Genomic DNA, 24,563 nt, shown 5'->3' on the forward strand with positions numbered 1-24,563 from the left:
TCCACATTTGTGAATAATTACCATTTTCCACAATAGCACTTCTGTAATTTAAAAAAACCATTTGTTTCCTCCAAAAAAGACTCAAGTCCCCATTTGAAATTGCCAGTGGAAATGAACATACTTTGTTTGACTGCTGCCGTGCTGCCACTTGGCTGATCCCATGCTGTGGGAGGAACTGAGCTGATGCTTGCAGCAAAATCAACTCCTGAGTCCAAATTCTGCTCCTGCCTTGTGTCAGGAGCACCAGGGGACAGAGGAGCGCTGTTCTCCTGAGGAGAGCCCTGTGGGAGGTGCCTGGGCTGTGCAGGGAGCTCAGAGCCGGGCCCTGGGGAGGGCTCTGCACCGCTCTGGTTGCGGAGAGCGAAGGCGCGCAGGGAGCGCAGGGCGCTGCCGAAGGAGCCGTGGTGCTGCACCTGCTGCCGGATCCACTTGGACAGTCCTGGGGGGAGACACCTTATTGCAAAATACTTATTGCAAAATACTTATTGCAAAATACTTATTGCAAAATATCAGCACCTTACAAGAAACACCTTATTGCAAAATATCAGCACCTTATTGCAAAATATCAGCACCTTACAAAAAACACCTTATTACAAAATATCAGCACCCTCTCAAAATATCGGCACCTTACACCAAAATATCGGCACCCTACACCAAAATATCAGCACCTTCTCTAAATATCAGCACCTTCTCAAAATATCAGCACCCTACACCAAAATATCGGCACCTTACACCAAAATATTGGCACCTTACACCAAAATATTGGCACCCTACACCAAAATATCAGCACCTTCTCAAAATAGCAGCACCTTACTCCAAAATATCGGCACCTTACACGAAAATATCAACTCCTTACTCCACAATATCAGCTCCTTACTCCACAATATCAGCACCTCACACCAAAATATCAGCACCTTACTCCACAATATCAACTCCTTACACCAAAATAACAACATATCCAAAATATCAACTCCTTACTCCACAATATCAGCGCCTTACTCCACAATATCAACTCCTTACACCAAAATAACAACATATTCAAAATATCAGCTCCTTACTCCTCAATATCAGCTCCTTACTCCTCAATATCAGCTCCTTACTCCTCAATATCAGCTCCTTACTCCACAATATCAGCTCCTGTGCAGGCATTTCCCAGCCCTAGTCAGCAGCCTAAGGAGGAGCAGCTCTCTGGGCACAGACAAACCCAACGTTCCCAGGCATGGAGCTGGGGAAGGCTGGGAGAAGCTCAGAGGAAAGAAAGAGAAACAATTCTTATCTGAACCTGCTGGTAACAGCTGGTGCTGTGAACATGTGCAGTGTGCTGTGGAGATTTCCTCATCAAAGGGTGCTTCACTAATTACTCAATGGTGATGTGCTTGAAGTAAAGGAGCAATGAGGTCCACCTGTATCTAACAGTTTGTAAAAGAACAATGGGTTCCTTAATAAAGAATTCTTGATCAACCTTCTGTGATACCTGGAGTTTCTGCTAATTATTGATCAACATTCTATAATACATGGAGTCTCTGCTAATTATTGATCAACCTTCATTCATGAAGTCTGTGCTAATTATTGATCAACCTTCTGTGATACATGGAGTCTATGCTAATTATTGATCAACCTTCATTCATGGAGTCTCTGCTAATTATTGATCAACCTTCTGTAATACAGGGAGTCTCTGCTAATTATTGATCAACCTTCTGTAATACATGGAGTCTCTAATTATTACCTGGCCAGGGGCCTGTTACAATGACACTCTAAGAGTGCAAATATTTCTGTGTAGGTACAGTCTCAAAGGTTTCAAGAATTTTCTCATGAAGCTACAACAATTCCTCTTTTCCAGGGCTAAGAACCTGATTTATTCAATAGCAGTATTCTGATCAGAAAACTAAAAATATCTTTTTCACAAGTCTTCTTTTTAGGTTCAAACTGCTGCCTTGCATAAACATCATTATACTTCTTTGTTGCCTGGCTGTTCATTCTGCTTGTTATCATGAATTATTTAAAAGTGGCTTACACAGAGTGCAGCTATTTATGATCATATTAACAGGGTCTGAAAAAAATTTGAATAAAATGAAGCTTTTCACAACTTTGTGTCAGATTAAGTAACAGTAACTCAAAGAATCACAACTGTTCTACAACTACAGGTTTTATAATAACCTGCTCCTATCAAACTAACCAAAATATTAAATATCAGATGTCTTGAGCATAACAGCTTTTTACATTATATTGGAGCACAAGTAAAAACTGTCTCAATTTTAGAAAGTGTTCCTGAACCCATTTAAATATTCTTTGTATATCAATTAAAAAAAAACAAAACAAAAAACCCCAAACCCACAACAACAGAGATCTTCACTCTTCTGTGAAGTTTTACTTTTTAGAGAAATAAACCTTACCAAGTGTTGAACATATGCATTATTTGTGCTCCTATGTGAATTTCTAGAGTTTCCTTCAATAATTTCAGTGTATTTTTAGTAGATCAAGAAGGAGCTGGACTCAACTGCAGCAGCTGAGCTCCACCTGCTGACTGAGCCCAGCATGGGCTGGTGAGCTCAGCTCTGCCCAGCAAAAAGGGCAGGAACAAAGGTGGAAACACATTCCTAAGCATTCATCTTCTACTTTTTATTTTTTTAAAGGTTGTGTGCAGGATCTGCTTTATTTCACCTGCATTTATTTCTACCCAGTATAAAACTACAAACAGAAACTCCTTGTTGTATATTGAATATTCAGCAGCTCAATTTCTGTTCCATGGCTGGGGCACATTCTGACCCTTCCTACTCCCCTGTATTTGTACAACCACATTTCTGTAATTCAGAGATTTCAGTATTTTTCAACATTAGGAGCTTCCCCAAAGGATTTTCACCTCTTACCAGTTATGTATTTATTGGGGTTCTTCCTGAAGCGGTCATCCACTAAAATAAGAGCCCCCCAGTCATTCCTGTGCCTTATACACCTAAAAGTGAGGGGAAAAAAAAGAGTATTTATGTAATTAGAGGGCACCCAGCAAAAATCTGTGGGGAACTAGGAAACAGGGATTGCTCTGAGTCAGCTGGAATATGCAAAATTATACAGGAGGTGCTCTTCTACTGGAGGCACCAAAAATTGTTATGGATGCCATGGAAGCTTCATTTTCCTTCAGCTGTTGAATGTACATGAAAACAGCTAAATGAAAAATAAAGCACACAAATATTCAACAGCCAATCAAACCACACAATTCATTTCCACTCTTAACTGGGCAGTGTAAATATTGCAGAGCTTCCTGTGTGGAATGTTCTGGTTTTATCAAAATCCCTCCCCACAGCTCAGGTTAGCAAGGTCTTGGCTCGTGGTTTGATAAGGAATTTGTCCCTTTGTGTCAGAATGGAAGCCATTTTCTCCATTTTAGACCACCCAAATAATAAATTAAACAATAAGTAATTGTCACTAAAACTTGATTTAAGTTCAAGCTGATTTATTTCACTACTGGTATTCCACAAGTGAGAGCTTTCTTAACCTATGGAATTAATGCTCAGGAATTGAAGAAATCAGGCCTGTACCAACAAGAATCCCCAGTGAGATTTCCTAATGTTACAATTTCTCTCAATTTTCTCTCTAAGCCTTCATTTATGTCATCACATTTGCATTAGGACTAATTCAGATCAGAAGAGTTTTCCAGCTGATGTTTCTGTGCCTCTGTAGCCATGACAGATGCACAGCACCTACAATAGATATGGATGACAGCTCTAATCTTTATTTATATGATAGATTTTGTTGAAGGAGGATGAATTAATTCTACCTTGTTAACAACATTTGGGGGAATTTTTCCATCTAGGAAATGGAAGCTACACCACTCCTTCTAAATCTGGGAAGAGATCAGTGAGCACAATAATTGAATTGACCTTTTGCAAAGGTCTGAAAAACCCCACTGCTATTTCTCCCTTTCAAAAACCCTTGTAGGCTAAATATCAAACAACTGTTCTGGGCCCACTGAGAGTGTGAACAATTAGTGCATGGGAAAAGGCCTAAGGATCTTCATTTGCTTTTCAAGCTCAAGAAATATTTGTCTCTGCTTGTGCTTTTTTTCTCTGTGTATCTTGACTATGAGCAATAAAACTTCAACTAAATTGAAGTGGGTTCTGAATGTAAAATAAAATCTGAAATATAACAATGCACAACAGGCTGAAAAGCAGAGAATTGTCAGCACAGAGCAGCTCAAGAGACAGAATTTGCAATATGAGAGGTTTGGCCTTACTCTTTTGTGCTTAAAGAGGGGAATAAATCCATAAAGATCTCCCTTAAAAAGTTGTACAAATTTCTATAATTTTAGTTATGTTTCTCTCACCTTCCCAGGGCTTGGTTGAGAGCTCTGTAAGCTTGAATTTCATACCACTGACTCCCTGATAAAAGGCCTCTTGTGCTTTTGTGCTGGTCATTGTACTTCCTCTTTAATTCAACCTAAGATGGAAATAATAAAATATTTGGTTTAGGAATGCTGTTGAAAAGGAGATATTCTAAAAGGGGAAAACAAGCAAACAGTGATTAAATAAGAGAATATATAAACTGTGTTTCAGTGTTTCACCTCTGTATTTTGTACACTAACCAATTCTGGCTTCTGAAATTGCCCTTAGCTGTGATGTGTTCCAATAATTTGAATTATTGGCATGAGCAGCACACACTCATCCCAAGCTCTGTGCCAGGGAGAGGAGGATGAATGCTCAGACAGGTGAAAACCCCAGAGCAGGGACAGGTGATGGGCTCCAAAGCCCAGACTCACTGGCCCTTCCAAAAGGAAATGCCCCACTGGGGCTCTCCCTTTATCCCCAAAGCCATCCTCACCCCAGCTGGGACCAGACTCTGATTTCCCAGTGAGGCTTCAGCAAATTCAACTTCTCCTCCTTGACAGAAGCTGCAGAAGAGCTCTGGGGACAGAGGGAGCTCTGCCAAAGAGCAGCAGTCAGTGACACCGAGCAGAATTCCAGCCTGGCACCAGCTCCTGAGCTCTGGAAATGTTTCACTGCAGAGCATGGGGAGACCAGGCAGGGAAAACTTGTTCCCCTTTTTAAATCTCATCCCTGATGCTTCAGAACCTGGAATGAACTGCCCAAGAAATCCCTTCCCAATCAGGATAACCACACACAGTGCCTGCTATGAACTGGAACAATTTGCACTAGAACATTATTTCTATCAGAAGGTTTTATTATTATTTTTATTCAACCAGGGGAACTGAATGATTATTTTTTTAAAGAAGCATAAAACTACACCAAAAAGGGTCTTTCTGCTGCTCTTTTGTGAGTATTAACCTTTCTAAACTGACAAGTGAAAGGACACGCTTCAGGAGAGAAAACAGCAGACTTCTAACCTCTTCTGACAGGTAACTTTCAAGTTGCATTTGGACAAGAAATTTTATTTTATGTACTTATGCCCTTTAAATTGCCTGTCAAATTTACAAATTCAATCTTTACAGCCAGAAAGTAAATTCAGTTTGATTTCACAGATTTAATATTTGTTCCAGTCACTCAGAATTTACTGACTGGCATGTGAGGTTTCCTTTTTAATTTCCCAAACAGAAGATGATTTCTTCTGAATGGTCTATGAACATTAAACCATTCCTTGAAAAGGAACTTGGCTTTACCTGTGCATTTCTACAAACTGAAATACTACCTGGAGAAGGAAAAGGGTACTGCTCACCTCTGGAAATGAGGAATGATGATGGAAAAGTTCACTGAAGCCTTTAAAACAGAACCACTGACAATATTCTCCTGGGTGTCTTTTGCATCTGTCTTCTAGTCCTGGTCAGTTTTATAACAATTTATTTTTTGGAAGAATTGTGTTATCAGTAAGGTTATGGCCATTTGGAACCAGTGGAGGTTTACCAGCCCCTCACTTTGCACAGCCTGTGCAAACAGTGCTGGAATAACTGCTCCTGTCTTATGCTGAAAAATGACATTATTTTAAATACCTGCACAAACTCACTGAAGTAGCAATAAAATGCAAACCAGTCAGATCACCTAAATAAAATACATTACTTCCACATTCTTCTAATGTCAGTGTTATCAAGTTTACTGTTTGTATGCACACCACCAATGACATCTCATTTATATGATATAAAACCCAATTTTTAATTGAAAACCCCATGAGTTTGGGAGGGGGTTTCACCCCAACCCCTTGCTCTAAGGGTGTTATATATCTCTAAAACTTCCTTCTATTAATTTTAAAAGAGTTACCAGAAAAGAAGCATTGTGTTTTGTGCCTGCAGTACTCCTGCCTCAGCAGAGATGTGAGTTCAGTGTGCAGGGGGATGTCACAGACACATTTTATGGAAAATCCTTTCCTGAGGATTTGTCCTCCTGAGAAGCTGAGAGGAACAAACTGTAACCAATGGTTATCTGCTGCTGTGGAATGCAACAGGTGCAGCTGGGATTGGCTCATGTGGTTGTTTCTAATTAATGGCCAATCACAGCCCAGCTGGCTCGGACAGAGAGTCCACAAGCCTTTGTTATCACTCCTTCTTTTTCTATTCCTAGCCAGCCTTGTGATGAAATCCTTTCTTCTATTCTTTTAGTATAATAGTTTTAATGTAACATATATCATAAAATAATAAATCAGCCTTGTCAAACACGGAGTCAGATCCTCGTCTCTCCCCTCATCATCCTCAGAGCCCTGTGAGCACTGGGGGAGGCTGTGCAGGTAAAAGGCCAGGGCCTGTCATTTTAATGCAATCAGAATCCATTTCATTGTGGACCTGCTGCACTCCCCCCATCAGTTCCAGGCCAGATTCAAGCTGACATGTTACATATGTGAAAAAGGCAGTGCCTCCTGCTAGCAAATCTCCACAATGTGCAGGAAAGCACAGGCTAGAAGGGATTAGTTAAAATGTCAAAAGACAGCCTTTTACTTTTACCTGTTCATCCTTAAAAACATCCTCCCAGCTCTGGGGCAGGATTTGCAGACAAAGAGCTGCACGAGGCCCCTGGCAAGCTCTGCCATGCTGTAGCTGTCACCCAGATTAGGCTTTGATCAGTCTGGGAGGTCACGGGCACTGCCAGCTGCCCCCGTTCCACCTGCACACCCCTCCTGCCTCTAATGCTTAATGACTCTGACATCTTTCACTCTGCAGCATCAGCTGGGAAGCAGCACGAGAAAAGAGAAATGCCATGAACAATTCTTGTTTTTTTAAAGGATTGGAAAGATACTTGGAGGCACTTTGTGCTACAGCTCAAGTGTATTTTTCAAACAGAATTAGCAATGGAGGTTTTTCTGCAATGACAACAACATTAAATGACATTTGTTACATTAGATTTTAAAAGAAGTTACCTCCTTTATGTGAACAGACTCAGATTATTCAGGCTATAATGGATTTATACTGTGGTGACCATGGATTGTATGAGTTAGTTCACAGCACAAAGCTGGGAAGGGCAACTCAAAAATTACAGCTTGGTTTTGACCCCAAAATGACCTGCAAATTCACACACAGAGCCTTGGAGCAACACACCAGGCTGGACCAGGTTTATTCACAACACACAAACAGTATTTAAAGCAGGTATGCAAATACCAATCTAACATGGACTAACTATTTCTACAGAAAAATCAACCAGGACACTGTAAACTGATTTATCAGTGCCACGGCATGAAGGCTGAATGGGGTAAACCCATTTGTTCATTTTGTGCAATTTAAATCAGCAACATCAACTGTGCTTGGTTTTACTTCATCTAGCAAAGTTTGGAGGGTATTTTTAATGCATTACTTCACTGAACCAAATGCAAACTTTGCTTTTTAAGAACAAATACAAGTAACGGTTTGCAATTTTTTTTCTTTAACAAGTCAGGCCTGTTCCTTGATAGGACATCCCCTCACAAACATCTCCAAGTGCCTCCTGTTTGCTCTGGTAGGGAAAGGAAGAGAAAAGAGCAGGGAAAGGCCAACAGAGCTGGGCCTGTGTCCCTGCAGGGCCAGGTGGAGGTGGCACAGCCACACCTGGACCAGCTCCTGCCCTTCCCTCCCCTTCCCTCTCCTCCATGGAAAGAAAAACCAGAAAATGGATAGAAACATTTTCTGCCATTCCACTCACTTGTTTCTCTGGTTTTATGAGAGGAAAAATAGTAATGAAAGCAAAGACGTTGCTCACATCATCCAAAAAAATTTTTAAAGTCACATTCATGTTTAACATCCACTAATTCCCCACGTCTTAAAAACAAACAAGCAGAGAAAACACCAGGTGGTAACTCCCCTCTTCCATCCCAAAAAAGACATAAAAATGTTTTTAGAGCAAATCTCCCGTCCTAAAAATCTCATGTGTCCACTTAGAGTCTCTCTTCCACCTGAAATAGCAATAATTAGAATTTTGCAGGAACACTTGCCATCTACTTTCCTCCTGACGAATGCCAAGGAACCATAAAAGTTTGTGAGTGCAGGAAAGTTAAAACATGAAAAGCCATTTCTTTTCTTTCACATCTGAAAATCCTTCCCTAGAAGCAGCACTGAACAGTGCAGCATTTCACTCACTTCAAAAGCAGCACGAGGGCTGGGGGTTTAACACAAATAATGCACAAGTAAAGGCCTGGCTGAGTCACAGCACGAGCCTCAAACTCCTCAGCCCTCCCAGCCATGTCTAAACACAATATTCCCATTTCTGAGCCCACAGGATGAAGATATTATGGCAGGATTTTATCTTTGAATGTTCCAAGCATTCCAAGGGCAGTGCTAATACATAAATAATGTGGAATAAGCAAATTTTTATTTGCTGAATTTTACCAAAGTAGATTCTGTCAATTACAGTAATTTATTAAGGTCATCCTAACGAGTTCATAGAACTGAATAAGGTCACTAGACACAAATATAACACTTTTATTTTCATTTCTATTTTATAGAAATACTGCATTTCCTCATAAAACAGCAACAAGCCCTCCAAGTGCCAGTGAGACCCAATCAATATTTGTACTGCTCAGTTATCATCAGGATGCTGCCACCAGAAATTGCTCAGGTGACCTTTTCTGCCTGAACATTTCTGAGTGCACTCATCAAAACTGCCTTCCTTGGATAGCACTGAATAAAAAAAGGAATCATTCCAGATCTCAGACTTGCTCTGTCTCACAGGGGACATGGAAATACCCTGGGATTGAACAGTGCAACGTGAATGGGGATAAAATCAAAACCAGAATTGCAGAGATAGAAAAAATGGCACAATAACACAGTGCAAAGGGATGTTTCCCAGCTCTGGTTAAGCATAATAATAATTTAAATTAAATGCTAAAAGAACAATAATTTTCTTAGAAATCTTGCTTTTCCTAGAATATGGTAAATAAGAAATAAATTTTTCTAGCAATCACTTATGTAGCACAAGATTCTTTCTCCTTTCAAGGAACACAAAACATAGGCTTAAAAACTGCCACAAGCACTAGAAATTCAATATTGGGACACATCATCTTTCTGAAATGATAGAAATATCTCAATTTGTTGAGAAATATCTCAATTTGAGATAGGAGAAGTGGAAACTTCAGCCAAAGAGCTGCAAGATGTTTGTATCATTAAATTACATAAAGCCCAGAAAATCACAATTGAAGGGATGATTTCCTTGGTGTAAGAATAAAGGAGATACTGGCCCATGGCAGCCAGGGGAAATAATTCCCATTCAATAATTCCCATTCCAGGCAAACTCCAGCAGTGCCTCTGCTCCCAGCTCCCAGCCCCAGTGAGTTCATTTGCCTCTGCTGATGTGAAAGAATTTGACTTTCTGCATTTTCTGCTGTGTTTTGGTCAAGGGCTGCTGGCTGTCCCACGGTGAATTCCCTCTCCTGCACAGGATCAAAAGCATCTGCAGAGGTGGAAGTGCAGAAAAGCTCCCTGGGCAGGGGGACTCTGCACTTCAGAGCTGCCCATTCTCAACATTTCTCTTTCTTTTCAGCTCCCCAAGGTAAGAACAGTAAATTATGACTTGAACTAAACAAGTCACACTTGGCTCCAAAATCAGATTTTCCTACCTCTCCTTTCAGGTCCCAGAGGTAGGCAGAGGAAATCCTGGTCACAGCCAAAGAAGTCATTTTTGGCTCTGAAATAAATTTTCCTGCTTTACTGGAGCCAAACTCTACCATTGAGAGCACCAGAGCTTTGAGCAACCCTTGAACATTTTCTTTTATATTATTTTGTTTTAGCAACCTGATTCTCCAGCAATATGAAACCCTTTGCAATAACACAGAATTAGGGGTTGGCCTCTTTCTTCAATCACTTTTGTTTAGAATCAGGTCTGAGCCTGAATCATTTCTTTCTCCCTAACCCTGACAAAGTGGTTTAGACTCTTCTCTTTGTGAAAAGCAGTGAACCTAAGACACAATATGCCTAAAAATGTTGAAGTGAAACGAAATTATTATCTTTAAAGCCTCCACAGAAATTAATGTAACTTATAAAAGCACCCAGTACTTCAGGAATTCCAATGTTTGCCATTTAATACCAGGATTTGTGGCATATACTTAGCACAAACATATGGAAAAACTAAAATTGGATATTATTCATCACATTTGACAATGAGTCTCTTGCCCAAGATTGATGTCTGGATCTAAAATGCCACACTTCAAAATATCTAAGAGAAGTTAATTAACAGTATGTTAGCATCAGATAACACATCTGTGGGATTATCCATCTCTTGCTGTCACATTATTTATGTTCCTTAATATTACAGCTCAATCAAGTCACAAATCATAAACCATATTTAGAAAGCAGGTTGATCACAGACAAGTCACATTAGTGGAGATGAGCCAACATCAAACTGCCACCATGAAATATTGCCCTGCAAAGGTCCAGTCCCACAAACCCTGCTGCCTGTGCTCAGTGCTGGGAGCATTAAGGGATCACTCCCACAAGGAAAACTCTGTGCAGGAGTGAGGGGTTATGGAATTGAGGCTTAAGAGGACTTTTATTAACCCAAAAAGCAGACATCCAAGTGTTCCTTCACGTAGAAGCCCAGCACTTTTTAGTGATTTGAACCAATCCCAGAAGTATATAATTCATGGCTATTCCTAGGGAATAGTTAATCACTTGCATTTCCTATTTTTAAAGGAAAGTCATTATCAATCATCTTATCAGTTTCCTCCCTGGTACCTCAGCTGGGCACTATTGCTGTGGGAGAGCCCCACATGCACCATTTCTGTCCAAGTCCAACCTGGCCTGTGCCACTGTGGTCTGAATTTTATGGCTGCTGGAAACTCAAGATCCTCCCCAGAAGTTCCAGGCTTTACCCAGTTTTCTGCTTCACCCACAAAATCCAAAGAAACACCAACCAAATGTGTGCAACTATTCCCTAAATGTAACTGCTGCATTAGGGAATTCCAGCTCCTTTCCTGAGCTGAAAAAGATGTTTCATCTTCCACATTTCTTTTCTATTTCTACAAAGATACTGATAACCTTCTTCACAGTGACCCTCCTTCACTTCATCCTGCTTGCAACTCAGCTGGTCAAAAAAAAATGAGCATTAATCCAGAATTGTTGGGGATCTGATAAGCCTAAAGCTTGAGCAAAACAAAATCCTGTTCAGTATAAACACATTTAAAATAAAAGCCATTTTATTTTAGATCTGCCATGCAGATCTGGTGCTGTGAGACTGGTGCCTGCCCTGCTCTCATCCAGAATTGATCACTGCAGAGCTTTGGGCATTCCCATCTCTAAACACACACTCAGACCTTGAGCTGTTTGCAATTTGGCAGCTACTGTTTCTAGCCCTACTGAAAAATTCAGAGGTTTTCTTCAGTCTAATTTAAAAAAATAGTTCAAGAGAACACTGATTTTTAAATTTAGTTATCAGAAATGGACTGTAGTGCTGTGATCCTGTTCTTTGAAATATTTGGTTGACCTCAAGGTAAAATCAAGCCATAATCCACTGTGAAGATAATTCACCCATAACACATTATTTTCAGCCTAATTTTGTATCATTTAGAACCCAAACCCATTGATTTTCAGGAAATCATTTGGCATTAATTATAAAGTTCCAGCCATCTAACAAAGGATTTCCTAAATACCCTGTCAGCACATGCCCCTAAAAGCCAGCATTGCTAACTGCAGAAAGAGACTGAGTCCTCTTTAAATGTGAATTTCTGCACCACAGTGGAGTGCATTATACCTCAGAAGGACAAAGAATGCTGTGGCTGGCTGAGTGCTCCAAGGAATTCTGCAAACACTGGAGGAGCTGCACTCGCCCGGCTCCCTGGCCCTCGGAGGATGTGGTTTTTCCCAGCAAGGCTGGAATCAGGCACATGCTGCAGACAACAAAGAAGCCTTTGCTTGTTCACTTAAGCTCAGAACACATCTCTCAAACCAAAGCTGAGTCTGTTTGGCCTTTCAAGTGCTAACCTATGATTTTCTTGTTTGATTTGGCATTAGTGAGAACCAGAATCCAGCTGCTCCTGGTATTTATTTATTCTGTGATCCTTCACTTTGTTTCTTGGCCTCACAGAGCAGTTCCACAAAGGAACACACAGGACAGGCAGTGACAGTGACTGGCAGCACCTCAGTGGCACAGAGCCCTACAATAATACCCAATAATAAACCACTTTTTCAGTAAGCAGAAAGCCTAGAAAAACCCTTTTCTGTATTTATTGGCTTTCTTTTCCATTCAGCTCTGCAGTGCCTGCTCTAATGGAACATCATCCCTCTGTCACACAAGCCCTGCTCAAGTCAAAAGGAAGGAAGTGTTGAGGTGGGCAATTACACAGCCCTGCAACAGGATGCTGCTTTCAGCACCTCCTGAAAAACACAAATAGTTTCAGATTTATTTAAGTGCAGCCATTTCCAAATGCTATTTTTACAAGGGGGTTACAAGTTTTTGCCTAAAGTTACACGAAGCTTGAATATTCCAAATAGAGCTGTCCTCAGTATCCAGGAAGAGTTTATGTTGTGTCATAAATTCATGTTCAAAACTGCAAGCTAATAAAGCAGCACAGGCTTGGAAAAACTTTCCAGTTCCACTCTGTGCTGAAGTGGGAGAAAGAATTACACTGAATGGGATTAGAAAGGTGAGACAGTGCAAGCAGTGGGATATACACATTATTTTGTAAAATAATAACATAATTAAACAATCTTGATCTTCCCACCTGTTTTCTGCAATAACCTGCCTTATTTAAATCACCATTAAGAAGTTTGTATTAAAAAAGCAGTATTAAAAGTTTTTATTTTCTGCAATAACCTGCATTATTTAAAGCACTGCTTCAGCTCTTACCTGGGCAAGGTCACTCAAGGAATTCAAATGGGATGGAGAGAAGTTCAAAGGTAAATAGAGAGAAAAGGTATTTTGTGCATATTTAGTGCTTTGAAGATGACATAAACTATTTTAGTTTTTATTTTAGTAAATTAAATATTTAGTGCTTTGAAGATGACATAAACTATTTTAGTTGGTTTTTTTTTAATTTTAGTAAACTAAATATTTAGTGTTTTGAAGATGACATAAAAATCTGTTTTGAAGATGACATAAAAGTCTGTTCTGTGCATTGAAGATGACACAAAAATCTGTTTTGTGGCTATTTAGTGTTTGGAAGATGAGACAAACCCAGGCCAGGCCTGAAGCCATGTCCTACCTGCAGGTCCTTGACGTTGGGGAAGGGGATCCCGATGGTCACCACGGCCCTGGCGTTCTCATCACAGAAATCCAGCCCCTCACTGACCTTGCCCCTGCACACAGCCATCAGGAGAGCCCCATCTGCAAGAGCAACACTCAGCATGCCAGGAGCTCTGGGGCTCACAGGAACTGGCACCAAAACCTTTGAAAGAGCTTAATATAATATAATATAATATAATATAATATAATGTAACGTAACGTAACGTAACATAGTATAATATAATATAATATAATATAATATAATATAATATAATATAATATAATATAATATAATATACTGCTGCAAAAGGTGAGTGGCTGTAAAAATAGAGACTCGTATGAGGGATGAGATTAACTCCACTCTGACCAATAATATTCTGATTCTGATCATCAAATAGCAAAATAATTTTAGATTTTATAATAATTATGCAAGAACAATGTGTATCTACAACAAAATGTTAAACCTTGAATTTTATTTGAAGAGGCTGCATTCATTATTTGCAATGGCTGAAAAATGTACCTTTTTCTCCTTTACATTTGATTGCATCATAGTAGGTTTTCAGCAGCTCATCAAAGTCACTCTTGGCCCCTCCCTGGGGCTCTGCAATGACTGTTTTAACATCCTCCAGGTTCCTCCACAAGCCTGTGTGCATCCAACGCTCCTTTAACTTGTCCAGCATCTGAAAACCAACAGAAAAATCCATCAGCTGCTCAAACAAAGCACACAAAGACATTTCTTTTAATGAAGTTATTATTCAGCTTTTGTCTTTGTAAATGCAAGTTTTCCTACCATGCACAGAGCCCCAGCTGGGCAGCAATTGGGAAATAGTGGGGAGCACTTATTTTGCTAATTAGAAATAATGCAGATTTTTGAGTAAACCTATGACAGTGGCCATTAAAGAGCATCTTGTGCTCTTCCTCAAAGTAGAGGAATGTCATCCAAAAAAATGGAAGTTATCTGTTTTTTGATTACTAAGGAAGATTAGAAATAAATTCCAAATTAATTTGAAACAAGCCTTTATATCTTAAATTTCCAGAACATTTCAATACTTGAAAATTTACATGGAGAAGTTGGGGCAGGAAATATTGATGTAGGATTTATCAGCCTCCTCTGCTTCTTGAAGAGCCCCTCAGCTTTGTTACACCTCCCAAACTCTGAACTGTGCACATTTCACTCCAAGTCAGAACATGTTCAAATAAACTTGTCCTGCTTTCAATGCAAATGGTGAAAATGCAGCATTACAGAAATCAGAGTTTAAAATTAGCACAGAACCTGAAGTCAGCTGGGTGGGGGTGATTTAGCAAATGCACCAAGTTCTACATTGAATTTTAGCAAGTCAGGGAGCCAAAAAGTCCCTCCTTGACCTGCACAGAGCTGCCCTTGAGAGAAGGGCAAGGCAAGAACACGCCCAGGGTGCAGCAAGGAGCTCGGGGTCAGTGCACAGAACTGAACCCTTTATTTCACCCTTCTGCTGCTCAGTGAGCTCTGGTGTGGCACTGACACACTCTGTGCAGCTCACAGATGAGATCCAAACTCCCAGACTCTGCAGGAAGGGCTGAGCTCTGGCTCTGCACTCCCCTCCTGAAGACTTTTCCACATTTTGCTCCAGGCTGCACAAACTGCTCCATCTGGAAGCTGCACTTGCCCTGCTCCATTCCTGCAAAAGCCACAGCATCCCTTCACTGCAGCCCACTTGTTCCCAGTGCACTCCAGCCAAGATGCCAGGACCCTGAATGGGTGATTGTTACACAAAGAATCTGTCCCCTGTCCAAATCCACAGTTTCAGTGCTACAGTGAAGCAGAACTAATGACAACTAATTGTTGGCACATTGGAGAGTTTATAGGAAACTGGTGACAAGGCCCTTTGCATTTTTCATGTCCTCAGCATTAAGGATCTGAACTCATTCTCTGACATGAAGAATTTGGATGGGTTCCTCACAAGAGGGGACAAATGCTGTTATTTCACATTCTCCCTGGTGTGTCCCAGCCTCTGCTCAGGGAATTACTCCTGCTTTACTACTGATGTGACACCATTAGCAAGCCAGCACAGAGAGAGTAAGTGCTGAGTAGCAGGAACAGTTTCCCCTCACACAGTGTGGCTGCAGAATAAATCATCTCTGCTGAATGTGGCTGTCCTCCTGTCTGTCCCCTTCCCTCCCTCTGTCATTTCCTGGCAGAAGCTGTCTGTAATCTCTTTTTCTATAAAGGCTGTAATCCTGTGACTGGGCAATGAGTGTCCATCTCGCCATCCCAGCCTGCCAGTGCAGCCTCAGTTCTTGGATGTGATGTGGGGATAATTCTGGGAAGGCAGAGCCTCAAACACATTATTACAGCTCTCAGTAGATCCATTTGTTAGCTCTAACACCATTAACTTCCCAGATTTCACTGCTGCTCCTGTGCAGTGGGGCTGCTGCAGTCCCTGCTGGGCTCCTGGCACTGCCAGCCATGCCAAGGGCAGCCCTTGGGTAGAGCTCAATTTCACTTTGACATCCATGAAACCACCCAGCCTTTGACTCCCAAGGGTCCCTGCCCCCGGATTTTCTCCTCTCCTCTTGTCCCACCCATGGGATTTCTCCCCAGCACCCCTTAGGAAGTGTTTCCTCACAAAAATTCCTTAATCCCTCAACTCCACTGTATTTCTCTTGTATTTTAAAGAAGTAAAATTTATATCCAGAACTGCAAAGATGGCAGGAGAAAACCTTTATCCAAATTCTTAAGGAAAGATCTTTTCTCTTTGTGGGCTCCCCTCCCTTGGCCCAAGGTTCAGCTTTCTTGTTCCATTGACAGCAACCCCCACAACAAAAATCTGTGATTTTGATGGAAATATGGGAATTATTTATGAAATCTTTGGCAAGAATGGAACAATTCATTTAATTCACACACCAGCTATTACCTCTTCCATTAATGGAGTTTGCTAGATATGGAAACTTTCCTTGTATCCACAAAAACACAGGACCCATGGCATGGACAGACATTAAAACAACAAGAATTATGGAGCTGACTGAATACAAATAAATAAAATATAGAACACACACATGCCTCAGAAGAGCCAGGAACCAAGTGCGGGTTTCTCATAAAAAATGATTTCACTTTGGGTCGGAAAAGTGCAAATGGGAGCAAGATCTAATGCCAGGAATCACAGGAAGGAGCCATTAATGCCCCCAGTCAGGCACTCCTCCCACCCAAGGGAATAATAGCTCCTGCCCTGGAAGGCAGCCTGGGTATATTTTATTAAATCCCTTAAAAATGGCTTCTCAAATGCTTTATTAACAAATGCTCTTCCTCCAAGAGAGCAGAAAATCTTGTTAGAAAGGATCTGTCATCTCCCCCTGCACCGAGGGCTGTTTACTGGGCTGGCTTCTCCCTTCCATTCCTTGCTGCAGGTTAAGGACACCTGTCAGCTATGATCCATGAAGACCTGGGGCTCAGGGTGGAGCTCTACCCCCATCTCTGCCAGCATTCTCTTCTGAGCAGTTGTTGGAATATTCTGGAAGTTTGGGGATGGGGGAGCTGTTTTCTCCTTCCCTCCAAGGCCAAACCCTCCCATGTGTGCCCACAAAGGAGCAGCTTTGCCCTTTTCCATTTGCTGCTTTGTTTTATACAGTGCCAAAAATCACATTAGGAGGCTCCCAGGTCATGAAGCAAACCCAGAGATTTGTTTAATGTATTTCACCCTAAGGCAAGCTGATTGTAATTTCCACCATTGGATCAAACCTGGAGTTAACTTCAGGTTGCTGGGGCTGTGCTTTTCCTGCAGGATCCATCACCTCCTGACAGGGAGTTGTGGAGTACAAAATAGCTGAGAAAAGAGGAGGTCTAACAGAAGTAATTCTGGTTTATTTAACTCTTTTCCTGCTAATTTCCTTACATAAAATATCCCTTAAATATTTTAGCATTGATTCACATCATGAATGGGTCACACCTTGTCAGCAGAGAAAAAATGGTACCACAGAAATAATCAAAAGTGCCTGGGGAAGCAACAAAACACCCAAAAATATCCAAGGATGCTCCAGAGCAGTGCAGGACAAAAAGGATTTGACCTAAGAAGCACCTGACAGCAGAGTAAACCAGCTCTGACTTTACTGGGGAGTTTAAGAGTTCACAACTCTTAACTGTTTAAAATAATTATCATTGCAATGCATTGTGTCCTTGTGCACCTGTAAAACCACAATCTGTCTCATTTCCCCACATTTACACAATAACTGGAGAAAAGTTATTTCAAGGTGAACAGAACTTACACAAATATCTTGTAATCCTACTTAAAAATCTGCCATTGTACCCTAAAATAACCCCACTTCTTCAAAGTTTGCTTTTTTTGATCTTGGCTCTATGTAATGATATGAAATTGCACTTTTCATTGTAATTCAAATATTCAGGTAGTTGGAGGGGAGAAAGGGAAGAGCCATTAGGTTTTCCTTAATAAAAATCACAGTATTGGCACCAGTGTCAGTGCAAAAAGTCTGAGCTGCCCAAGGGAGCAGCATTGATCTAAAAGCCTTTTCCCTGTGCTTGCTCCCAGGGTTTTCTTTGTGAACAAGCACTGCTCCAATCCAAGTGTGTCTCCAGTGGGCTGGAAATGTGTTTGAAGGGTCAAACAGAAGTTCCACAGGCAGGCAGGCAGCACAGAACTCCAGAGATGCCAACAGGAGCTGGGCACCAGGAGCTGGGCTGGGCACCAGGAGCTGAGCTGGGCACAGAGAACTTCAGGGAGAACAAGGGGGCTCTGGGCACTGGGAATGAAAGGGGGAATTGGGACACAAGGTGGGGAGAAGGCAAAAGTAGACAATTAGCAGAAGTTATTTGACAGTTCTTGAACTAAAACCTTTGCCAAAACTTGGTACCAAATGACCCAGAATCCTACAGGCAGCTGAGCTCCAGGAATATTGAACTCTTCACTTTGGGGAAAAAAAGAATAATTTACAGAGAATTTACCCATGTGGGGTGACAGGAACATTAATTTATTCCATTTCCACCTTTAGTTAAAAACCAAACAAACCAACCCTAAAACAAAACCAACAACAGCAACAAAAAGGGCCCTTGAGGTTAAAAGTGAACAGAAAGGAAAAAACAGAAAGGAAACAACACAAAAGTGAAGGAAGAAAGGAAACAGGAATGAAATGGGAATAAAAGATTGAAGGGACAAGAACAAACTGCCTGGGAGGATTGGTGTGAAAGGAAAATTGAGTTTCCTTCCAAAAGCAGGAGGGAAAATATTTAGGCTAAGTATCCAATAAAGTCCAATGTCCCTTACCCCAATCTCTGGAATCACCCTGGAACTATTAAAGACAGCAGCATCCAAAGCACAGCGTCCCTCAACAAGAGCAAAGCAAGAAAGCAAAGCAAGCAAAGAAACCCCAGCACATTTATCAAAATCCCCAGAATTATCCCACACTTTGAGAAGGACCAGAACAATATTCCTGCATCTCTGGGCCACAAGTCATTTACCCAACTGGCAGAAATAATTCACATTTCACCTTCTCTTCCTCTTAATCGCCCCACAGACTTTTCCAAAAGGTCATTTAAATCATATTTTTCACCAAAAACAAGAGAAAAGCCTCAATTTTGCTCAACACCCAGACATTTGCACTGCTCTGGGCTGGGACTCCAGCAGCCAAGAATAACTGAGGCCATTGAATTATTTAAAGCAGTTGTTTGCACTCAATTAGATTTTCATGAAAGGTTAAGCAAGAAACTGATTCACAGCCCCTCCCCATGTTTATGGGAGGGTTTTAACACAGGAAAAGTCATTGGAATGACTGAGCCAATGCAAAATATAAACTTTTTTTCACTAAAAAAAAAGGTATTTTAAACTTCAAATTTCATTTTCTCAGCTTCAAATTCTAACAGATTTAATTTCAAGAGAATGTGAAAATATCTGTGCCAAAATATTTCATTTTTGAAGTAAAATTGACTTTTAAAGTAGAGCTTTACATTCCCACTGTTAATAGGAAACTGGAGAGAAATATTAAACATCCATATAAATACACATGCACAGGGTGATCTCGTCTTTATGGACCAAAAATAAATTGATTTAGTGCAGAATTTGAATGGCAACAGGCCACACAAGGATGTTATTCTTACCAAGGAGAGGCTTCAGCTGCTTTCTCCTGCTCATTTCCCATTTATTGCATCAGGGGCAATGCAGAGAAGGGCTCTGAACCTGCCTGGTTCCCTGAGTACAAATTCCAGCTGAATTCCTGCCTGATTCCCCTTCCCAAAGAGCCACAGAGCCTCTGGAATGAAATGCTCCAGAAGAGCAAAACAGAAATTACTAAAAAAATTTAAATGATTAATCCAAGAGGCTGTGCAGGGACCTGGAGCCATGTCAGACATTTATTGTGATATTTTCCATTTCTCCCCCAATTCTGAGGGAAGATCACAGAGACTCTGAGTTGTCCTAACAGTGGGCAGGGAGTCTGGGCAAAAGCTGCCCTGGACTGGAAATCTCCAGCACTCTCCTATTCCAGGGGATTTGTCTCCTCATCTCTCTATTTCTCCACAGCAAAAAATGAGTTTGAAGGATAAAACTTCAAACCATGGAGGTGGGATTTGCAAGACTCCCTGGAAAAGGCTTCTTTTCAAATTGAGAAATATCACACTTATTTTCTCCAGGAGAGTTTTAAATAAACATGAAATAAATCCAAATATTTAGGACCAAGAATGGTGTATTTTAAACCATGGAGGTGGGATTTGCAAGACTCCCTGGAAAAGGCTTCTTTTCAAATTGAGAAGTATCACACTTATTTTCTCCAGGAGGATTTTAAATAAACATGAAATAAATCCAAATATTTAGGACCAAGAATGGTGTTGAGATGGCGACAGATGGTGGGAAATGTGGGGTAAAATCTGGGCTCATCCCCACAGACACTGCAGGGGAAATTTTAAAATCAGGAAAAATTAGAGATAAAGCTACTGTGCAAGTCAACTGAACCCTGAGCAGGGTGAAAACCTGTGCATTGTGACCAAGGTTCTGATCACCATGTGCACACTCCAGCACAATAAAAGGTGAATAATTCATCCTCATTTTCCAAGGCAAAGGATGCATCACTCGGCTCGGGGATTTGGCCGGCAGGATTTCTCTTTGGGGACAGTGACAAAGTGGTGCTCAGCAGCAGGAACCTGGAGCACTGAAGTGTGTTCCATGTGCCATAAATCAGCACTGCAGCCACAGGATGTCTCTCTGGTCCCAACATCCCATCAATTTTTCAATAACCCCCTTAAATAATGGAAAACGTGAACGGCGACAACAGTAATGAAAAATGAAATGTTTTGCACGCCAAAGAATTCAGAATAACACTGTTAATATGGTGCTTCTGCAGCTAAAGAAGCTTTTTTATAGACATTTTCTCCCCCAAAACCCAGCATGTTTGCCCCCCAAACAAGCTGGAGAGTTTTTGTTCAGGTTTTGAGCTCTGTGGCAGCTGGTTAGGAACAACCTGCTTCAAACCAGGGCTTCTTTTGTGGTTTGAAAATGAACCAAGACAATGAGTTCTGTGTTCCAGAACTGCTTGTACATCCACCCTAGGCTATCATTACACCTTCCCATCCCAGGGAGGGAAAACCCTTCATGCAAAGAGAAAAAAAAATGATTTTTAAAAGGATGGTTTAAATCCTGGTCTGGAATAAACCAGAAAATGATGAAGTGGCCGTGGATGAAGTCAGCATCTCCAGTGCTGCTCTTCCCCAGCCAGAAGCCAAGCTCAGGCACCTCTGACCTCTTGGTGTTTTCAGAATAAAGGGAAAATAACCCAAGGCAGAGCTGGCACTGGGAGCCTGCCCAGGGTGCCCAAGGCTGAGCTGCCTCTGCTCCTTCCCAAGCACAACAGGAAATGCTGCTCCTTGTGCCTCCACACATATATCAGACAATCCTATTAACTAACTCACTTAATTAATAACCTCAGTATTTCTTCCAAGTTCCCAACTCAATCCCTTCTCCCTCCTTCCATTCTGTCCCCCTAAAAAAATTACAAAGAAAGAAATGACAGACTTTTTTTGATTCTTAGGAAAATAATTTCTCACCTAATGATGAAAAATTGGAAGTAAAAGCTGAAAATGAAGTTTTTACTGCAGCACATTGCAAGAGATTTGTTTAGAAATATTTTTGCTAAAAATGAGTCCATTAGTGTGCTGTAAAATGAATCAAAGTGCAGTGAATGCTCTTTGGAATACACCACTCACTAATTAAATGTTCTCACACAGGAGCTTGCTTACCCTACCAGAAGGTGAAACTGAGGCATGATTTTTCTCATTTTCTAAGATAAGAGTTGTTGGCTCCCAGACCTCCCAATGATGTCAAATTTCTCTGAACTTAAAACAGCCCAAGAACTCCTTTCAATACATTGAATATTCAGCTTCTTGTAGGAGCTGTTTCACTGCTGATGCAGACCATGCCCCTAAATAAATCCTTTCCAGTTATTTCCTCTCATTTCTGGTGTTTTTCACACATGAAGAAGCCACATCAGACACTGAATCTTCCCAGACATGGCAAAGGGACCAAGAACTCTGCAGGTTGCAAAGGTTCAGAACATTCATGTCAGAATAACCTGGGCAGGTTAGACCTTCCTGAGAATGGATATCATTCCCTGTTCACAGCTGCTTTCCTTCCCTTCATTAAAACCTCCTGAGGAGAAGGATGTGTTCACTCTGTTAGTGACTATCAGGATTCCAGCATTCACAGAGTGCAAACTTCTTGCCTGTGAAAACTCATTTTCAATGCAGTTCCTACATAAATAGGAGGAAAAATATGCAAGCAGCAAGTGTTAATTACAAGGGAAATTGGAGCAGGTGTTAACGAGCTACAACAATTCAGCTTGCAGCACTTTGACAAGTCAGAGCTCAGGAGTGAGAAACAAGAAAAGATTTTTCGTTGATTTTCCTGATAGTGTCTGCTCAGGGTATTGAAATGAACAGTGCAATGAAATATTCAAGTGCCCAACTCTCAGGGTGTGAAAGTCACAGGCCAAACACTCATCTGCCAGCATGGCAGATAATTATTTCAGACACAATATCCAATAATCTGCCAGGACTGTCGCTCCGGATCGGCCTTGGTGTGACGAGCAGCAGAGCTGGGAGCTGCTCTGTGCAAAAAGCAAATGCCACAGGGCACCTGAATTATTGCACAGCCCTTGCTGCTGGCCACGGCAAGGGAAGGGCTACAAGGAGCCATGAGCAGGGGGTGTTGGTTCATTTTCTGCAGTTCAAAGAGGGCCAAGGGAGCCAAGGCGCAGGTGGGGATTTCCCCTGGGCTGAGGAGAAGGTTCCAGAACAAGGAGGAACAGAGGGAAAGGGCTCAGGGCAGGGACAGCACAGAGCTCCAGCCCCAGTGCAGCTGCTGAGGCTCTGCACAGCACCAGGAGCCAGCACAGGGCATTCCTTTCATGTCACCTCACCCACAGCTCAGTCACCCAGAATATTCACCTGAGTGCCTCTCCTGCTACTTGGTTAATTCACAGAGCCAGTTAAGGATGCTGCAAACTCACACCAACAGCTTCAGAACATCAGCCACAGTGAAAAAAACCAGGATTTCCAAAGGAGGATCTTTATAGATTCTCCAATTACAGTCAACCACTGGAAAATATATTAAAATAAAAAAAAAAACCCAGAAACAAGAGAATGTTTCATCCCAGAGACTGAAAACAAAAAAAGGATAATCTTGGAATGTGCAACATCATCTCTTCCCTTGAGCTGTCTCTGACACTTGTCTGACCTCCTGAGGAGACACCACAGTTCATAAAGGCACCTGGAAACTACTGGGAAAAAATGAACAAAAAGGATCAAAACTTCTCCTGTGCTCAGGAGCTCACAGAGCAGCACAAGAGCAGCCACAGGCAAGGGGGAGAACCTGCTCATGCAGCCACAGGCCCCCAGAGCAGCTCCTCTGAGGTCTCAGAGCATCTCCAACATTTGGATTGTCCCTAATTCCCCAGAAACCAGGAAATCACCCCATCACTGGTGTGTACATCCACGCTTGTGTCATATGAGTTAAGAAGGAAAACACATTTTGCAATTATCCAGATTGTCAGTTATCCTCTCCAAAGATACAATTTTATCTCGGCCTGCTGTTGGTAACCAAGCAGTGGGGAAAAAACAACCACAAAAATAACAAAACTCACCCAACTCAAGGTCAAAACATTCCAAATGCAAACCTTCTACTAAATCATGAGAGTTTAGGAGAACTTTAGGGAGCCAACACCTCAGTGATTGCTCTGCAGAGCCCAGCACTGTGAGTTTGCTGCAGTTGCCAGGGTGTGAACTGCCAGCTCCAGCTGCAAATTTCATTTGGCACAGCTGGATTGAACTGATGACATTAAAGATAAATATTAAATACCTGGTTATACAAAAACTCTCATTGCAGTTATTTCTGTATGGAGTTAATCATCCCTTCTGCTCCTGCTTTTTCCTATTTGAAGCAATTTCTCAACAGTGCCTAAAGCAGAGCAGTGGTGAGGGAATGGTTAAAATATTCCCTCTCACCCAGGGATTTTTACAGACATTTCTATGCCCAAGTCAATGGGAAAAGCAAACTGTAGAGTTCAGGAATCACATGAAGATTTACAGAGCTCTTGGAGCTCTCAGAAGGCACCTCAGATAATTGTATTTTTGGATGACTGTGAGAGCCCCAATAGCTAGACAGTTTATATGACTAATATTGAAATGATGGAAAATAGAGAATTAAACTGAAAGTAGATACTGTATATGATTAATGGGAACAAAACCCCCCATAAAACATAAAGAAGCTGAGATAAAGTTCAAAAAGAAAACTACCACAGCAGGGCAAGAGCAAAAAACAAGCAATGAAGAAATAATATGGACAAGTAAAATGAAATTCTATCTACATTTATTAGGTGCAAATGTTGAAATGAATAATTTGGGAGCCATTAGAATTCAGCTTTTTTTAGAGCTCATTTTCCCCAAATCATGGCCCAGCAGACAGAAATCACTTCCCTAAAGATTTCCAGCAGAGGAAGGACAAAGGACACTGGCAAGAGTCTTTCCTTCCAAAGGGAAAT

General features: G+C 41.3%; 1 protein-coding gene across 3 annotated transcripts in view; it reads right to left on the reverse strand.

Moving 5' to 3' along the window:
* BRIP1 (BRCA1 interacting DNA helicase 1) overlaps positions 1 to 24,563 on the reverse strand; it is a 56,102-nt gene that overhangs the window by 11,156 nt on the left and 20,383 nt on the right. For all 3 annotated transcript variants that reach the window (XM_071447720.1, XM_071447718.1, XM_071447719.1), the window contains 5 exons: positions 14,074 to 14,233; positions 13,534 to 13,655; positions 4,319 to 4,431; positions 2,868 to 2,950; positions 122 to 439 (listed from right to left, as the gene is read on the reverse strand). In XM_071447720.1, the coding sequence (XP_071303821.1) occupies positions 122 to 439; positions 2,868 to 2,950; positions 4,319 to 4,431; positions 13,534 to 13,655; positions 14,074 to 14,233 (796 nt within the window). The remainder of the gene's footprint in view (positions 1 to 121; positions 440 to 2,867; positions 2,951 to 4,318; positions 4,432 to 13,533; positions 13,656 to 14,073; positions 14,234 to 24,563) is intronic.

The sequence above is a fragment of the Agelaius tricolor genome, unplaced genomic scaffold, assembly GCF_023055355.1.
Source record: "Agelaius tricolor isolate 1412-34295 unplaced genomic scaffold, bAgeTri1.0.p SCAF_25, whole genome shotgun sequence".
NCBI lineage: Eukaryota > Metazoa > Chordata > Aves > Passeriformes > Icteridae > Agelaius > Agelaius tricolor.